General features: G+C 39.8%; 1 protein-coding gene across 3 annotated transcripts in view; it reads right to left on the bottom strand.

Annotated features, from left to right (window-relative positions):
- Positions 1–9080: 9080 nt before the first annotated feature.
- The window catches only part of sema6a (sema domain, transmembrane domain (TM), and cytoplasmic domain, (semaphorin) 6A), a 101250-nt gene continuing 91144 nt past the window's right edge, over positions 9081–19186 (bottom strand). For all 3 annotated transcript variants that reach the window (XM_026188312.2, XM_026188314.2, XM_026188315.2), the window contains one exon: positions 9081–11745. In XM_026188312.2, the coding sequence (XP_026044097.1) occupies positions 10583–11745 (1163 nt within the window). In that variant the 3' untranslated portion in view covers positions 9081–10582. The remainder of the gene's footprint in view (positions 11746–19186) is intronic.

Here is a 19186-nt window from a genome sequence, read left to right as displayed (position 1 = left end):
AAATTAAACAGATCTACTACTCCCGCTGCCACCTGTCATTAAATGACATCTTCTCTCTCATAGTGAGAGAGAAGGCTCTCCTTTTTCTTTTCATTTTCCCCTAATCGCCATACTGGTTGCAAGATTTTAAGATTTTTTTGTGTTAAAAGGGAGTTTTTACTTCCCACCATCACCGAATGCTTGCTCATGGTTAGTCTTATTGTTGGGGTTTTTCTCTATAAGACTAGAAGGTCTTTACCTTGGAGTATAAAGTGCCTTAAGGTGACTGTTGTGATCTGGCTATTCAAATATGCCTAATAAATAAGCTTGGATTGAAATGGGAATTATCTCTCGTTTTTTTAATACACTTTGATTACTATTAACAAACCAGTGAAATCAGTTAAAGTCATGTACTTTCATTTGAGATCATTTGACATAATGTGCATATAATGTGCAAATATTCTCTTTCCTATGCTCTCAAGAATAAACTGACACATTCGAATACTTCTTTATTGTTTTTCTCCCCTCTAGATCTAAACTGGGTTCTTTTCTTTTTGTTTATTTTAAATTAAGCAATTTTTTTTTTTAACTTTGGAATGTAAACTGTGTTTCTCAAAGCCTCAAATTGCCAGAATAATTACAGATGACATGACCTGAGCGTCCTCATCAGTATGATCCCAGACTATAACACGAGCACACACACACGATTGTAAAGCAGACTCCATTATGACACTGACCGTGATACATTAATGACAAACCAGCCAACATGGGAATGGGCATTTAGGGACCTACTGACCCCCATTAATGACTCATAGAGAGCAATATAAATTCACAAGGGACACATAATTTATCGTGTTAATGCGTGTGTGAGAGCGGAAATCTGTTTGTCTGTCTGCTTTGCTGTCTATTTTGACTTTAAATCCATGGTCCTTTTGGCAGGTAATTATTCCCTCCGCTTGTTTATTTGTCTGTTTTCTTTTGTGTGTGTGTGTGTGTGTGTGTGCGTGCACGTGTGTCTTTGTGTCTACTCTTTTTTCTTTTTTTCTCTGAGTCATTGTAGGAGAAACCATATTTTGGCAGAAAGATGCATGAAAAAAACATTAGGATGTATGCCATTAAGAGCAGTAACAGGTGTAGACAGTATCAGTGAGAGGATAATGATTTGCTGGATGGAACAAGGCGGATTAGCACGCAGCTAAGCTTGTTGTGACCACAGATTGTGGGGCACTCGAAATGAGCACTTCTAGGCCACGGCTAAGCAAGGTGGATTAGAGCTGTGAGGGTCTGGAGGGGGTGGGGGGCCTGCTGGCTCCATGAATGACTAGGTTAACTTAAAAGCAACTTGTCTGAAGGGTTTTAACGGCTGGTTTGTTGGTTGGTTTACTGGTCTGCTGGTAGGAGGTTGGATTGTTGGCTCATTGAAAGCCCATCAGGCTGCCATCTGTTGGGGAAAATAGCCACCAAGCTCTGGATCAACAAGTCATAATGTCAGGTTATGAGGCAGCTTTGATTGATTCATTTAGATTTAAACCAGAAAGATTTACAGCATGTGGTATTTCCCAAGCAGCTAATCATTGAGCGATTTAAATAGAATCTCTCTGGCATCCACAGTCAAAGTTAAATTAATTAGAAACATGCAGTTTAAACTAAATACAGTCAAATAATTAAGTAAATTGAGTTATGTAGCACATTTTAAACCAAAGTGTTTCCCAATAAGAAAAAGAGAAGGTTTTCCAGATGACTCTCTCAAGCCCCATTCATACTACTTGCACAAATAACACAACAACAAACCATCTCGATCAACCTCGATCAGCAGAGATCAGCAGCATGTCTCAGACCACTTCAGAGATCATTCCAGGGTCTTGGCGCAATGACAGCAAAAACTCGTCCCATTTTTTTGCGTTATACGCTTCAGTTGTGGGATGGTCAAAAGTCATTGGCATGCAAACCTTAATGGTCTAGAGGGTATATACGGATGCACCATGTCAACCACACTATTGGTCAAAAATTTTAGAACACCCCAATTTTTACAGTTTTTTATTGAAAGTTATGCAGTCTAATGCCTCTTTGCACCCTCAAATTAAAACATAGTACAAAAAAGCAATTTGAGAAATCATAAAATCACTTTATAGACCAGATTGTATTCTAAACTTTCGACTCATAAAAGTAGCCACCTTTGGCAGATATAACGGCTGAACACACCTGTAGCATTCTTTCTACAATATAAACCAAATATTTCTTAAAAAGTTCTCCCCATATCTGTCACACACGCTTCCATAAACGTGTGGCACTTGTAGGTTGCTTTGCTTTCACTCTTCTGCCCAGTTCATCCCAAACCAACTCGATGGGGTTTAAGTCTGGAGACTGTGGAAGACTCCATGTTTTCAAGCTTGACATCTTGTTCTTTTTTCTTGAGGTAGTTCTGGCATAGTTTGGACTAATGTTTTGGGCCATTATCTTGCTGTAGGATGAATCCCTGACCAACTAGCTGCATACCAGAGGGTGTATGGCACTGCAGAATGCTGCAGTAGCTGTTTTGGTTCATGGTGCCTCTCGCTCTGTACAAGTCACCGACCCTGGATCTAGCAAAACAGCCCCAGACCATCACACTTCCTCCTCTGTGTTTGACAGTTCATGCCACACACTGGGGAGGCATCCTTTCACCTACTGGATCCTGATCCTGAGTGATGAACCATAGTTTTCATTTTTTTCATCAGTCCATAATACCTTCTTCCAGTCTTCAGTAGTCCAGTGATGGTGTTTCATGGCCCAGGCAAGCCTCTCTGTCTTATTCTGACGTCTTAACGATGGCTTTCTTGCTCCAACTCAAAGTCTTCGCTTCACAGTTAAAACTAAGACTTGCGTGTTGTCCTGTGAGCCACCTATCACGCAAGCTGTTTACTCTCAGAAACTTGTCCTCTGATTCAGTTGTATCTTTGGGTCTGCCAGACCTCTTCCTCCCAGAGTTTGCCCCAGTTCCTGAGTGCCTTTTGATGGTGAAAGAAACTGTACTCACTGACACCTTGACTTTCTTTGCAATTTCTCTGCAGGAAAGACCTACATTTGTAAGTGTTATGATGGTCTGTCTCTCTACCATTGTTAACTCATTCACTGCCATTGACGTCTATAGCCGTCAATTGCAGTGAATGAGTCAATGGGTTTAACTCATTCACTGCCAATGGCTGGCAGTGAATGAGTTAATAGCTTTTTCTCACCATTTTTGTAGCAACACACTACGAGGGTATGGTATCACAGTGTGCTCCAACACTGTTTTTATGCAGACAGGCGGGTTGTAAGTAGTCCAAAGAAACTGGAACACCTGTAGAAATTAGTAGCACCAGCTTTCAAGGCTTGATCAACCTCCACTGCTGCAGAACAGCTTTAAATTGTTAACCCAGTTTCCGTTCCCTGAAAAGGCCTTTTTGTATAATTCTGAAATGTACATTATTTTTCAGTTTTGAGTAACCTTACAGTTTTTTTTTTTAACTCCGGCAGTTCACCGCTTACCCTTTTACCATTTCAAGCTGTTCATTGGACTTCAAAGTGAATTGCAATAAATAACTGGAAAAAATAGAGTTTTCTAAAACTTTTGACTGGTATATGGAGATGAAAGAGCATTTAAGTAAAAAATAAATTCTGTCACTTTTTTCTGGATTCTATAAGACACAGAGTACAGAGCAAAGCTGCTAACACAGGAGTATTCTGGTCTGCTTTTGTTTTCCCAGTCAGTAACGTGCCTGCAGCATTTGGACTAATTGTAAACAAAGCAAAAGACGATTCATCAGTTCCAGTTTACAGTCGTTTAAAGTAGCACAGTTTAGGTGTAACAAAGCCTTGAAGAACTTTTTCTAGATGTCATGGATTTAGAAAAAAAAATTAGTCTGAAAATTGTTCTGAGGTGGAAGAAATAACTAAATTACAAGAGACCTCCCGATAAGCTGCAGGCTTAAAAAGATGGATGAAGCTGCAGGGTCTTAAACGTAAAGCCAGTACAGAGGTGCCCTACACCATGACTCCTTTAGTAAAAAAATAATAAGAAGAAGAAGTATAGTAACATAAACGTATAACCAACACGCTCTTTGGTAATATTCATGCTAATTTTCTATTCATGACTTGAATTGCTATTTTCAAAACTTATTATAAAATAAGTTCTATTAAAGAATCTGTTGTCAATAATCACAGATAATAGGCACTTTATTGTCTATTCATCTTGCATCTACAACGGAGATCTACAGGAGTGACAGATAAAACTAGCTGTTGTCTCATCCATGTTGCAGGCTCCATAGAAAAAACTCTGAATGCATTAAAATGATTCTTAATTATTTGAAAGGAAACAACATTTTCTTTCTTTCCTCTGTCCATCCGTCCATTTTCTCCTGCTTATCCAATTAAGGGTTGGGAGGGAGCTGCTGTAGGGTGACAAGACGGGGTAGACCCTGGACAGGTAACCAATATATCGCAGAGCTCCATATTTTTCCATGATTCTATAATATATAAAATATACTGCTTGTATGTCCTGCTGATCACAGTGTTAGAATTCCATTATTATGTATTGCTTGCTGTCTTTATCTCTCACCATCAATCTGCCCCTCAACCATACCCCAGTTTTGACTCCTTGAAAGTTAACCTTTGAAGTACACTCTGACTAGCTCTGTGAAAATACCAGCTCACACTAGTCATCATTAGATACAATTGTGTGCTTGTCATGTTAGAGAAGACTTAGTGGTGAATATCTGAATCTTGATCTCTGAGTAGTGCAACAACACAGGGGTGCCTGAAAGGAAACTTCACAATGCAGCATTGTGAAGGCAGCGACAGGCCTCATTAGCTACACCGCATCCTGGTTATCTGATCTCCATGCAAAGGCTGACTTATACCAATGATTGAGACTCGTGACTCACCTCAAGATCAAAGGCAGAGTGTCAAACTACATGCCAAAGCCACATTTCATGACAAAGCAGTAAGAAAAAAGTGCTAGAGTGCGAAACTGGAGACCCTTATTTGAAATGGGAGCTTTTCTGGTCAGTGTTAGTCAGCAGTGATCATCTGCAGGTAATGAGATTTGTTTTCATGATCTGTGAGTGAGGAATCTAATGAAAGTTATACTGCAGGTATTATAAGGTCAGACTGACTGTCAGTAGGGGAATTTGAGGTGAAGTTTTGAACTGTGGTTTTCTCCTTTGTCTCCTTTTATGTGAAACCTAAGAAGGCTCATCTAATACCTTGATTCATTCTCATGCACCGAAAAACAATAATCTCTTACACAAATCACCCACCTGATACTACTGAGTGATGGCTTGAATTAAGCATGCCCTTAAACATTATTTAACTCAATAAAGAGAACCTTCAGGGAACCAGAGAGACAGTGTGAAAAATCATGACAGCATAAAACATAACACGTGTTAGAATCTTGGGAATCATGTTTGAGTCTTATTCAAAATTGCAAGACAATATAGTTCACAGTGTTCATGTACACTTGATAAATGCAAGTCCATTATTTGACCTCTTTTTATATTGGTTTGAAAAAAAAAAAACAGAGTTCTGGGCTAAGAAAATGGAGTTTTTAGTGCTGTTGATAAAACAAGATATGTGCCTGAAAAAAACATAAATTAAAGTCAGTGCATTCAAAAGTACAGCATTACTGAAATCACATTATATTTTTCAGTAACGTGGTAATGTAACTGTACTGAATACTGTAATTACACTGGAGATAGAATTATGTTCTTACTTCAATTATAAAGGTTCTTCAATTATTTGAATGATAGTATGATAGGGAAAAAACCCCAATAAAAACATCAAACATGACTGTTTTTTCCTGCACTACAAACAGCTGATGTTAGTTCATGGTGAAGAAAATGATGATGTCGTCCACAACCTCTGAGGTCTGGAGATGTGGAAATCAAATTTATCGTTATTGTACAAAAGGACAAGAGTGTGATGTAAAATGCAATCGGTGTCCAAAACGGAAACATTCTGCTGACTCGAACTCGACTCTTTGTAAAGATAAACTTTTCCTTGTGTTGTTGACTTTTGTGTTCAACCTTAAGCACTAGAAGCAAAAAATAAAACACTAGAACAAAAATCTTGAATGTTCTTTGTTATGATGAAGATTTGTGTCATTATTTATGTCGTAACTTACGAAGTAGCTAGAAACCCCTGTTAAGCCTGCAACCCTCTTCTACGCCAGTTAGAGTCGTTGCTGCGTTGACCTCACGTTCAGTTACATTTCTCGAGAAGTGCACGTCAGGTTGTGCTGAGGGTTACAGCGTAGGGTTAAGAAGGATTTCTGCATATGTTGTAAGTTACAGATAGACTTCCCACTGAAGCATTAGGCATTAGCTTGATATTATTAACTAATAATTATGTAACAATGCATTATAGGTCATGTTACAGAGCAATATATGAAATTAATGTAACAAGTAGTGTAACAAATTATTTTCTTCATTGAGTCATTAGGTTATATACCACATTGTTTTAAAGAGATGTAATAAGTAATGTGTAATATATTACTTTTATTTTAGTAGTAACTCCAAGACATTGTAGTACTCTGTGGGCTGATGGGATACTGTGAATGGATTTGGGGGATCACTCTCTGTGGGTTAATCTCTAGTGTCCACCTGCCTCCCATAGTCATTTGATAACAATATTGATTACTGTCATTTTGAGAAGTTAACAGGTAATGCTTTTATCTGCGTTTCCAAAGTCGAGCCATCTGACTCTGCCCTCGAGAAGGGATTGAATTGATTTCACTTAAAAGTCCATGTACACAAAACTTGCAAGGTTTTTGAATGGAAGTGAAAGAAATCTCTCTATTTCATTTGCCTTCAGAACATCTGTGAAGAATTCTGTTGATTGCCTGTATGGCATCAAATGGATTACACCAAAAGTATAATGGGCCGAGCTCCTTCTAGGTTAAAAGGTCATTTGGAGTGCTCAGAGTACCAACCTGCATACAGAAATCTGCTTTCAGTCCATCAAGCTGCCTGCTTCATTTAACCAACACGATCAACCATAGAAATGGAGTACAGGCTTCTTCCCTCTGCTCATAACCTTTCTCTTTTTTCACTTATCTATAATGAAGTTGAGAACTACTTAAATTTAAGTTTCCTTTTATCAGCTCACGCTTGCTTTGTAGGAAATGTTTGTCAGATCTCAAGGGGTTGGTGGTGGTATTACAAGCAAAAGTAGAATAGTGTACTTCAGGTCATAAAAGTACAATATTTTCTTAAAAGGGATCTTCTATCAAAAGAACGTTTAAATCCTGGGCAAAACCAAGGCTTGGTTTTCCCCAGACAGTGTTGCACAAAATCCAGCAACTAAAGATGTTCCCAGAATAAAGATAACCTCAGGCTAGGAAACAAGTGGAAAGAGTCAAGGACATATCACAGTCTTCATGACAAGAATTTTATTTTCTTTTTTTTTTTTTATTACATTTTGCATTAAATTAAAGAGTTCTTTTTTTTCTTTACAACATACATTAAGCTGTGAATCAGATGTTAAGGAAGTGGAGAGAGTAGGGCAAAAAACTTTGTGACGTCACGATATCTTACAAGCTTACAAAGTTCAAAAGTTTGAGAAGTTGAGAAGAGAGTAGATTTGCATCTAACAGCAGTGTATTATAACAAGGGTGAAAGACAAAAAGGCACACACCAAAGAACCTCACTGTCCACAGCAGCCTTCAGCCTTTAAAACGCTCAACTTTTCTCTAATATCAAAACACTTGATGTTGCTGAATCATAAATGCACCCACAGCCAAAAGCACTTGTCTACACAGGATGTGGACATTTAACCTTCAAACCTAGACAGGTTCTCTTGTTCACATTCAGTGTGGACATGACAATTCATCCAGGTGGGAGACAACGCAACTGAGCATTTCAAAACCAGAAATACTCAGCTGAGGATAAGCCTTACTCCAGGCGTGGGAATGTTGCTGGTTCATGCACTCAGTGCACCGGAGGGTGTAAGTAAGGTGTTCAGACACTAATTTAAAGCAAAGTAGTTTTATGAAAGTCTGGAGTGAACACACGTCTATGCTTATCTGAACTTTGAAGGTCCTCGCTTCAAGTTAATCGATGCTATAACTGTTGCAGCTTTATCCCGGACCATGTTTTAGATGGGACGCGTTCCTCTCGGTTCATATTTTGAACTAATCCATTGCCCATGACCTCGTCATGTGCAACCATTCCCTTCGAGCATCTATGTACACATTAGTCAGGTCCCAGATCCTGCATGTCAGTCTTATTCGAGCTGTGGACTGAGACACTCTTGGCTTTCCTCCAGAAAGAATATTGATATCGAGAAAACTTTAACCTATCTACACATACAACACTAAGGGAGTGCTCCAATGACTTAAGTGTTTCAGTGTGGGGTGATCCATAAAAACCCTCAAGTAAAAAGGAAGTGAAATCATCTGATTAGTTAAACTCTCAGCCATTCATAAGGCTTTGATAATGAGAGTTAGTGAGGCAAAATAAAATAAAAAATCTCTAAACTTCCCAAACTGTGTTCGCTTACAAAAAGGGGGTTAAATAATGTACAGTTTTTAATAGTGTTGTTTCAAAATGTCATCTTTTTTTTTCTTTTCCACAGGAACCAGCCTGTTTATGCAACCGTCTAACAAGTGAACGTTTCAATGCGCGCAAGAAGCCTCGACTCGTGTTAGTACGCTGGGTGTTCACGTGTATCTCGTACTGTACGCTTGCTATGGTGCTATCGCAGTGCACCAAGGGAAGATACACCTACGTTGGCCTCCTTAAGCAACAAATGTTAATTGTTCCGTTAACCAATTAACCATCACTCCAAACGAACACCAAAAACAAGTAAAAACAAATACCAGGACTTTGTATAAAACAGGAAATGAAAAACACTCACAAAGTCTTTATCGACACTGCCAGCACAACATAAAGGGTCGTTTTAAGCGCATTAATGGCACAATCAGAAATGAATCACAAAGATGAGTGTGTGTATGTGTGCATGTGTTTATGTGTGTGTGCCAGAGAGAGAGAGAGAGCGAGAGTGTGTGAATGAAGAAAGGAATTGCTCCTTCCTCTCTTCCCTCTGGTCTGTAAGTGTGTTTTGTCTAGGGACCAGAATTACAACAATAACACCTACATTCTTTAATTGCATTTTTATCAAACAAGGGAAATATCATGACATAAGAAAAAAAAAGAAAATAAAAAAATACAACAAGGAGACAGAGTTAACAGCTATTAAAGAAAACATTGTCACTACTTCAGGGTGTAAGGCACAAATTTACATGTGGAAAAAGAAGCAGGCAAGACAGATGTTCCTATAATTTCCTTTTTTTCGCCCGCTCTTCCGCGTGACGCTGCTAGAAAAGACGATACGTTCCAAGATGGAGGCACCGCTCGTTTGCTTGCAGCCTCACTTACAGCTTCCTTTTGTATGCAGATCCCCCCGTGCGGTTGCTGCAGCTGCTTCTCTTATATTTGCAACATGCAACAGTGAGCTGTGATGGCACCAGTAAGCCAGCAACCAATCAGGACAAATGTTTGGGACTCACACAAAACCACAGTGCTGATTGCAGGAGTGAAAGGGTGAGGTTCAGGATTTCTTTTCTTTTTTTTAAATGATTGGTCTAAAACAAAGGAGATTCTGGTCCGTAAAAGTAAAAGTCCTGGTCTGGCACAGTTTAAATAAATATCTCCTCGTCGTCACAGAGGTCACGTATATTCTCAAGCTGCAGGTCCCACTGAGCACACAGTAAGACCTAGTTGAACTTTAGTCATTAAGAAAGTTCTACTGGCTCCAGTTTAATGACTTTAAATATTTTCTTCCTCACTCTTGATTAATTAATATTAAAAGATCTCTTCTTTGTCCTCTTTCTCTCCAAGCCTAGAAAGTCAGTCTGTTTGTTTTTCAAAAGCACTTAATAAAAATAAATACAACAAGCTATTAGTATTAACAGTCATGTGTTATTCAGTCACCAGTACAGTAGAAGATTCTTCTGGCCCAGGCTTTCAGTCATGCCCAGGCAGGACTTGATTGCTGTAACACTGAGAGGCTTTTCACAGTTTCCGCCAGAACTCAGGCAGCTGTCTGTCCTTTCAGTCCGAACTCGTTCTCTCTGAGTGCTTGTTTGCTCAGATCCTCCTGTCCTCAATGTATTGTACAACAATTATTCTCCAACCCCCTTGTGACGTCTTCGTATGTGCTTTTACCAGCATGACGAAGTATCGAATCAAGTCTCAGTAAACAAAGACACCACAAACAAGAGAGCCACTGTCTTGAATGCTACAGGGTGCCAATGGATGAAATATTCAGGACAAGCATCATCTTCTTTTTCAGTAGCACATGTTCCCATGTGTGTTTACAGAGGAGCTGTGTGCCAGCCAGAGCATGAGCTCGATGACTGCCACAACCGACAACAACCATGGTATAATATTTACATATTTATATAAAAAGAAAGTGTTTTCTTTAAGAAAAAAAACTGTGTTGCATTTCCACTGTACTGTACACCAAAAAACAAACAAAAACACAAAAAAGAGATGCAAGTTGTACAGTATTCCCTGTTTTTTCTCTCTGCCAGAAAACGCCTTTCACTACTGTCTGTTCACATTGGACCGACAGGCTAACAACCCAACTATGTGCCAGAGTCACTGGACTTGACTTTTGTGGAGAGCGAGACTACAGAGGGTTTGGGGGGGACATCAGGCTTGAGATATTTGACGCCCGTTCGAGGCAGTGATCCGTAGGAGCTCATTCCAGGCTGCCTTGACAGAGATATGCCCTGTGCTGTCATTTGTATGGAGTCCACCCTCTGAGGTGCAGGTGGTGGAGTCTCAACACGGTTGAAGCTGTGATGTCTCGCCAAATGGGAGGAGTTAGAGGAGTTGGTGTTGTGTTTCTTGAGGGCGGAGGATCCACAAGCACCAGATGCTGATCCTTTCCGAAGCCCGTAGACTGACGAGTGGACCTCCAGGCGTTTGCCCATCTGTGGGACAGCAGGTGGGATGGTGAGAGAGGCCTCCCGCTGGGGCACACGAGGTGGCAGCACCACATCTGGATCAGCCATGTTGAGGTTGTGGCACGGGCTCTTGCTTGTCTTGTACTCCAGGGTGGCCCCCTGGTCATCCAGTACACCGTGGCCCATGCTCATATCACTGTGATGGGGCTGCTCCACATACTCATGTTGGTAGGACTGCTGGTGCTGTTGCAGATGAGGCTGAAGCTGGTGCTGATGCTGCTGCAAAGGTAGGACTACAACGCTAGGGATGTGCCCCGGTGAGGCCCTCAGCGGCAGGTCGGTAGAGATAACAGGCGACCCCATTGGTGGCATGTCCTTGGTGCACGCGTTGATGAGGTTCTGGTTTCTCTCCCACTCACGGCTTCCCCGGCTGGGCTTACGACGCGGCTGCATGGGGGTGGATTCAGGCGTTGGCAGAGCCGCAAGGTCCAGGTGGTGTTGGTCTGCTTTTATGAGCATCTTCCCATTTGGCGTCAGTCTTCCATTGTGCATCAAAGGTGTGAGAATTGCCTCGGGGCGACCTTCTTTGGCCTGCGTCTCAAACAGACCCGTCAGCTTGGTTACGCTGTTCATGGATCCCCGGCGGGAGTGGAGGTGGTGGGTGTCCTTTTCTTTACGGCCCGTCAGGTCCATGTCTCGACGACGATGGTCACAGACGCAGTAGACAATGATGCCAGAAAAGATGGCGCCCATGGCAAATGCTAGGATAACGGCGATGGCCAAGAGGGTTACAGGAACCAGCTGGTCACGACCCTTCTGGTAGCTCTCACGGATCACGCCTGCAGAGAGACACAGAGATGACATTCAGACAGGCAGACTAAAAAGAGATGCTTTGAAGCCAATTGTTTCAAAGAAAATAAAAGAGATGCTGGAAAAGATTCTTCTTAAAAGATGAAGCAAAACATAAAAAACAGTTACAATAATTAAGATATCTTCTGGGCAAAAAGATTAACGGTTTAAATAATTTCACGAAAAACATGCAAATGCAGAAGGATTTATTCCATCATAGGAAACATCTATTCAAAATTGTAGCTTCAAGTATCAAGATTCAGTGTTTCCCCCAAAATCCAATCTCAGAGTGAAAATGTGTTTTGGAGGGGTGATTATGATTCACATTTTAAATCCCAGATAAAACCTTCTGCTGAAATGAAAAAAGATATGAGCTCCGATAAAGGAACCTGAAATACCCGAGCCCTTTCTTCTCATAGATGCAAATGGAAGACTTTTCATAAAGCTTGGATCCAATCTCATGAATCACAGCGAATACATTAAAAAGCCTCTGATTAGGCGCTAAATCCAATGAGCTGTGTCATCAGTGTCTTATGAAAGCGCCACTTTCAAAGACTGGCAAAAACACACTGTGATAAAGCCAAATAAAAGATAATTCAATAAAGGATGCTATGGAGCATTTTAGCGGTGGGTGAGCGGGAGCGGCAGGTTGTATTTAATAAAACAGGGTCAACAACAGACTGCACGCACGCACACACGAGTGTGGACACATGCACCTCCCACACATGCATGCTCAAAGATGATAGCCTGCAGCCTGTGGATGAACGCAGACATCTAATGCAGCACACTATTCTTTGGGTTAAACACACCGGTCCACAGCCGAGAGATTTATAATGCCTTCACACATGACCTATGGCCCGTACAGGTCAGTTACCACAGATAGAGCCCACCTGCCTAATCCTCTATCGTGTAAAGGGGCTACAGCAGGGGCATCGCTCGTCTCCGCAACGTGACTCAGTTTCACATGTGTAAGGCATGTATAGATTCCTCAACACTGAGGAATCTTTACCCCAAAATGCTGGAAAAAAAATCCAAAACAAGCTGGAATGTATGTGAAGTAATTTAAGATGATATCTGTGAGTCTTTCCTGTACAGAGGAGGTTTGTTTACAATGAATCGGTGTTCTAAAATAAGCAGTAGGTGGGTGATATGATTTGTACAACAGCTTTTACAAATCAGACATTTTCATTTAGTACTAATCCAGCTACAGGTGGAAAAATTGGATGAAAATGTGTTTTGTTCCTTTTGTTTCACTTCTTTGAGATTGCTCTTACTGAAGTGCATTAATAAAATATTTCTGCTGCCAACTTCAGACTCTGTCTTGTTAATCTTTTTTTTCTGATATTTTGAAATTCAGTTTTTGCTGACTGCCTCAGGTATTATTGCAGATAATGAAATATACAGTGGCTGCATGAATATAAACATTTGCTCACAGGCAAGCTGAACAACAGTTGTCAACAAGCAACAAGTAATTTCGTCCTTTTACAGTTTGCAGTCTTCACGCGACACTTTCTTCGTCTTCCTTGCAAATTTTTCAATTTGCCCTGTAATTTTTCAAAAGCAGTTTCCACAGAACAAACATTAGTTCCAATAATTCTCCGAAATCCTGAAGGAGCTGGTTAATCATGTTTGGCTTTTCAGCTCAGCGGTGTCACTGAGGATGTACTTGGAGAGTATCTTCTTTCTGCATTTCCTCAGTGAGACATAACACAGACACAGAGAAAGCATGGTAATCTTTTCTCATGGATCTGAAATCCACACTGTCTTAAACTAACATCCATAATCTCACTCGCTGCAGTCATACTTCATTAGCCCAACAACATGAGTTAAAGCCCCTTTTTCCTAGCCGGAGTTAAGCACTCTTTAGTCTCTGTCTGGACTTTGAAGCTCAACCTGGATAAGAAAGGACACTTACATTTACCCAGATCATTCCTCATTTATTGTAAAAACAAAACTTCACTTTTCTCCTTAATAGAGTGCTGACAACATGCAGCACAGCCATAACTCACTAAAAGTTAAACAAAAGGTTTAAAAAAAGCATCTTTCCCGGCCAAAACCTTTCCTTATCGAGGACACGCTCAGCCGTGTGGATAGTGTGAGAAGTGATGAGCGTTATCTGCAGCGCAGCATCCACGTTTGACGAGTGTTACGCTGCGAACTTGCGTGATCAAATGGCCGGCCTGTCTGATGAAACATCTGCTTCCCATCTCATCCTGTAACATCTGAGAACGAGAGAGATACTTTTCTGCGCTGCTATCTTTAACTTTGACTTTCCACTGTCCTCACTTAGATCTTTCATTCACACTTTCTGCCACTTCTCTCCTTTGCAGAAACAATGAATCACTTTTTTGACTTTCTTTTTCTTTCACACCGTTCAGCCTCCATATGGTAAGTGTTCAATTCAGTGGAGACCGGGAAGGCTGTAATTACAACCTTGTGATCTTTCTAAGTTATCACCCTTTAGCAGAAACAACAGCGGCGGTGGGGGCTGGCTGCTCTTTGAGAGTTGCTGGGTTAAATATTTCAGCGCACACGGAAGGGATGTAAAAGGAATTCAGTTTCACTTGAGATCAGGAGACCTGGAAATCTCCAAAGAACAGTTATGTAGGAAAATAAAAGTGCAAGCATAAACAAATACATTGGCAAATCTCTCGTTTTTCCATAATCCTTGTTAAAAGTAAATACTTTCATATGTCTCTGTCTGTGGAGCTGACATTGAAGCTGAAAAGAGGAAATCAAAACTGTTATGAATTTTCATGACAGTGAATTTATTACTGCTAAAGGCTAACTTTGATTGAGCGTTTGGACTTCATATTGAATAACAAAGCCGGAGGGCGGCAGAGCCAAGTGGTTGTCCATTCTGGTGAAGGAGGTGAACTGTGGAGCTGGATCTTTGACTTCTCTTGTGGGTGTGTGAGCTAAAGTTAAAACCCTATTTAACCTGCCCTGTAAGGCTCCTTTTTTTTTTCTTTTGAAGCTTTTATTCTTTTTCTCCTCTCCTTCCTCCATCACTCACTTCTCCTGCACACGCAGACATTTCCAGAAGGTACTTAGCCCAAGGCCTCGGGTAAAACACAAAGAAAAAAAAAAAAGCTAAACTTTGAAGACTTCCATCTTTCAAGTGAGGAATTGTTTCTCATCTTAACATCAAAGAGGATGAAAGTTGCCACAGAGGACACCAAGGCCGTCTCAGTTGAATCACGGGACCTCAGGGTTTTGAATCAAGATGGCTATGCCGCTCATTTCTGATCATTTGCGATCTTTGTAAACTTTCTAAAACTTCCACTACTTGACCTTGAAAAGTATCAAAGTGTTGCTAAAACTCACAGATTTTCCGCTTTAGTCTCATCTTGTTGAGGTTCTGACTATACAGTGACTTATAATCTTCTGGTTTCGCTCTTGCCTCGCCCCCAGAATGCATCATAAGGCATCCTGCAGTTCAACACTTCTCTCAGCGGATGAATTGATTTGAATTTCACACCGCCTCGAGCCTCAACATTCAGATATTAAACACATATCTCAGATACTCAGATATGTCTTGCTGTCAAAACAGGCCGGGTCGGCAACACTTACTTATAAATCAGAAACATTGTAATCTATTGTGACTGGAACTTGTGAATGCTCTCTCTATCTGTCTGACACACACAGATGCTCTTCCACTCTTTTAATCTTTTGAGACGCACCAACTGACTTAAGCCCACAGAGCTTGTCTTTGTGTTGTTGCAAAGAAAACTTCAAAGGTAGTTAAAAATCACAGAGGGGTTACAGAGAGGGCACTAACCTCTGACTGCGAGCGACTGCATAAAGACATTGTCTGCAAAATGATAAAAATCTTAATTGGACTTAACTGCTACTTACTATGCTTCACTCGCTGAAAGATGAAACAGTGGACCTTACCGACTACAGACAGAAGGAAGGATGAAAAAGCAGATAATGTTAAGTGGTGTGCATTTATTTACTCTGACGCGGGAGCTTGAAAAACGCCCTATTTTTTCATTAGGAACCAGTTTGTTGTCATCTTTTAAAAAGGACACTGGTATTTGGATGGTGACAACAATTCATTAACTTCTATTTAAATTCCCTGTTAGCAAATTATCCCATTAAGTCTTGTGTATGTTTGGGTTAAGAGCCACTTGCATTAATGGTGTTATTCAATATTAAAGCATTCATCAGACAATCCTGAGTCGGAGCAATGCATACTGATGAGCGAGTTAAGATATAATTAAACCCCTAATTATGTTATTCAGCACCTGAGGTATTAACATTGATGTACTAACCTATCCAACTCCCTGCATACAAACTGTAATATTTAATAGTCACAAGATATCAGCATAAATTAAACATCCCATTTTTCATCAGCTATTTGATGCCTCGACTTGACAGCGCTCCCGTTCGGATTACTGGGTGATAGATTTTTACATGCTGATATACTGAACGCAAAAAGGTCCCTCACATTAGAGTGCAACTGTTAAAACAGCTTGTCACTATTTAAACAGTGTAGACTTTTAAATTATGTGTGCATTCGTGTCTATAATCTTGAGTTCTTTCAATTAATATTCAATCTCGATGAGTCACCGTAATACAGCCGGTGACCCACCGAAGTGTATTTCACCATGTCGGCTGCAGAAAATGACTTCTGTGTATCACTGGAGTGCTATGTGTGTGCTAATACGCATTGCATTTCATTGAATCCATAAAGGCAGCCATTGGTAATTGTTTAGAAATGTTTTAGTGCTCAACAAGAGAACAAAGCCTCGGCTTGTATCTACTTGATGAGGGCTCACTCATGGACAACGTGAACATAACTGTTTAAATCCAGTTCAAAGTATAATAATGACAGCTGAATGTGGGTTAGACAAGCTTCAAGAGCACAAAGGGATGAGCCGCAGTGATATGAGATTCAGTCTCACATGGGCGAGAGACAAAGCAAAGCTCTTGTACGAACCGTCAACGGTTAGGGGGACTTATTAAAAAGCGTAACCAAAACATAAAAGTGGAAAAGTAAGCAGCGAATGTGTGTTTTAAACAAAAGCAGTTTGAGAGAACAATAAGCTAATCAGTGGAGGAAATTATGGCTTATGGCTTGACGTCAGTCCGGGAAGTGCGTAATGCTGGGAACGCATCCAGTTCACTGTTTCTATTATGATTCACAATGAGCTGCGAATAATTCATCTGCTTCACAAAGATCCAGCCCAATCTTTGACCAGTAAGAAACACTGAACCGAAATCCACTACTTAATTACGAAGGTGTTGGAATGACAGGAACATGGGTTGTGGGAACATTTAATTAAATTTTTTTTAGTCTTTGCCACACACAGAGACATTCAGCCTGCCCTAAAGGGCCACTCCATAAACTTTTAACTTAAATCCTATCATCCTACTTTACAGGATTAACCTTAATCCTATCATTCAACTGCAAGGACATATGAAACTACTAACATTAAATTTCCAAATCTGCTAAACCTCATAGGCTCCTTAAAAACTTCAGGAGCCAAGTGCATTATCTGACAGTGAGCAGAGTTTGTGGTAAACTAAGTCTAAGCCTCTGTTACCTCAAAACCTCTTGGCTCACCTACAAAAGAGGGCATTCTGAAACAAGAGCCATACCCATAATAATCACACAACCAAGGAAATAATCTTTTATCTTTTTTTGTTGCTCACAGGTTGCAAAAGAAACGCAGCTACATGGTAAAAGGCGATCATTACTGGTCACATTCGAGATTATGATTATGCCCTCTTCATCTATTTAGCACTAGTTGTTTTTGAATGAATTGTAAAGCTAATATAAAGACAAATCAATGGTTAAAGCCATCCTTATTCATCATTAAAATTAATAAAATGCAGTGAAATACAGTAATGTTTGGAACAATTGTTTGACTGTACACAAACGTGCTATTTTCTCTGCTGCATAATTGAACATTTTTCCTGGTGAAAGTAAAGTTAACATTTAAGATTGACAGGGCATCCCCAGTAACTACGGTGAGATGTTCAGTCAACTGCTTTCCAGCAACTGAGATGAAGTCAAATTCAAGACTTTCTGTCATAGAAAGAATTGTGCTGCAATCCTGTCTGAGCAGGGTCATACTCTCCTTCTATCATAGCAGCCTCACCTTGGCACACAGGTGTCAGAGAGCTGCCTGCAGCTGAAAATAACCCTTGCAGAGCAGCTGTCAGATGACAACAGCTATTAATGTGAAAACCTGACACTGAGGGAAAAGCATACGCTAGAAAAATACAGTTGTTGTTTTGTAACATTAAAAATAAAAAAATAAAAATTTTTTTTTAATGCTGTACAAGAAACACATTAAATCCAAAAAGAAGTTTTCTTCGTCCTGTTTCCTCTTCTGAATCAGTGTGGTAAACCAATACTTAATGGTACTACACGACAGAGCAAAACATTTCATCAGATAATTGTGGCATCTAATACTTGCATTTAGTCTCTTAACACTTTTTAATACTTTCTTAGTTAGTCTATAGTAAGAATTGCACTTGTTGCCTGGATTATGTGTAATACTCAGGCATTAAAGCTTGTGTAGAAATGTCTATATGCTATACTTTACACTCAAGTCGTAGTTTCTTGAAGGGATAACACTTAACTTCAAGCTCCACACATTAGTTAATTGGTAATAAGGAAATAATAATTGCCTTATTAAAATATGAAGAACATCATTAGGAAGTTAGACTACATAACATATTCATAAGTAAGCTTCTTTTGGCTGCCCCCTTATTTGTCTTATGGTTTACACACCATATGCATATGCAGCCATCCTCGGGATTTAGTTTCTACTGGTCTAAAATCTGGGATCTTTTATGTGTTACGTCAATGTGTTAACCAGTACACTATGGAGTCACAGGATTAATAGTTAATAAAAAAACAAAACAAACAAAATAAAAAAGACTGTTAAGAAACATGGATAAGATTTGTTATAAAAAAGCATTATTATTTTGAAAACCTTTTATTGTTATTAATTGTAATTAATAAATCTATTCTGTTGATAATCTGGGTGTTTGATTGTTTTACAAAAACAATTATGCTGTAAAAAGCATTTGTAGGTTAATTTAACTGAATTCAGTTTTCTGTCTTGAAGTATGACAAGATATCAGTTTGGCTGAAATTCCCATACCCATGTTTGCAGGAATGCTAATGTAATTATTATTTTAATAAAGACCTTCAACATGATTAATCACTACCAGACTCTTGTTGTGGCCCAGCTAGACTTTAACATGAAACCAGTGTTCAAGTCTAAATGCAACCTAACTGAATTAACCATAAAAATATGCAAACTAATGACTGAAAATTAAATATTCAGCAAAAGTGATATTAAACTGTAAAAAGTAATAAGTGCTTGCTGTTCATGTTTTGCTTCTCAAAAGCATCAGCACGTACTGTTCAGAACCTGAGTCACAGAAAATGCTACATTACTGCAGACA

This window comes from Astatotilapia calliptera, chromosome 12 (genome assembly GCF_964374335.1).
Source record: "Astatotilapia calliptera chromosome 12, fAstCal68.1, whole genome shotgun sequence".
Lineage (NCBI taxonomy): Eukaryota > Metazoa > Chordata > Actinopteri > Cichliformes > Cichlidae > Astatotilapia > Astatotilapia calliptera.
This window is presented reverse-complemented; position numbering and strand designations above follow the sequence as displayed.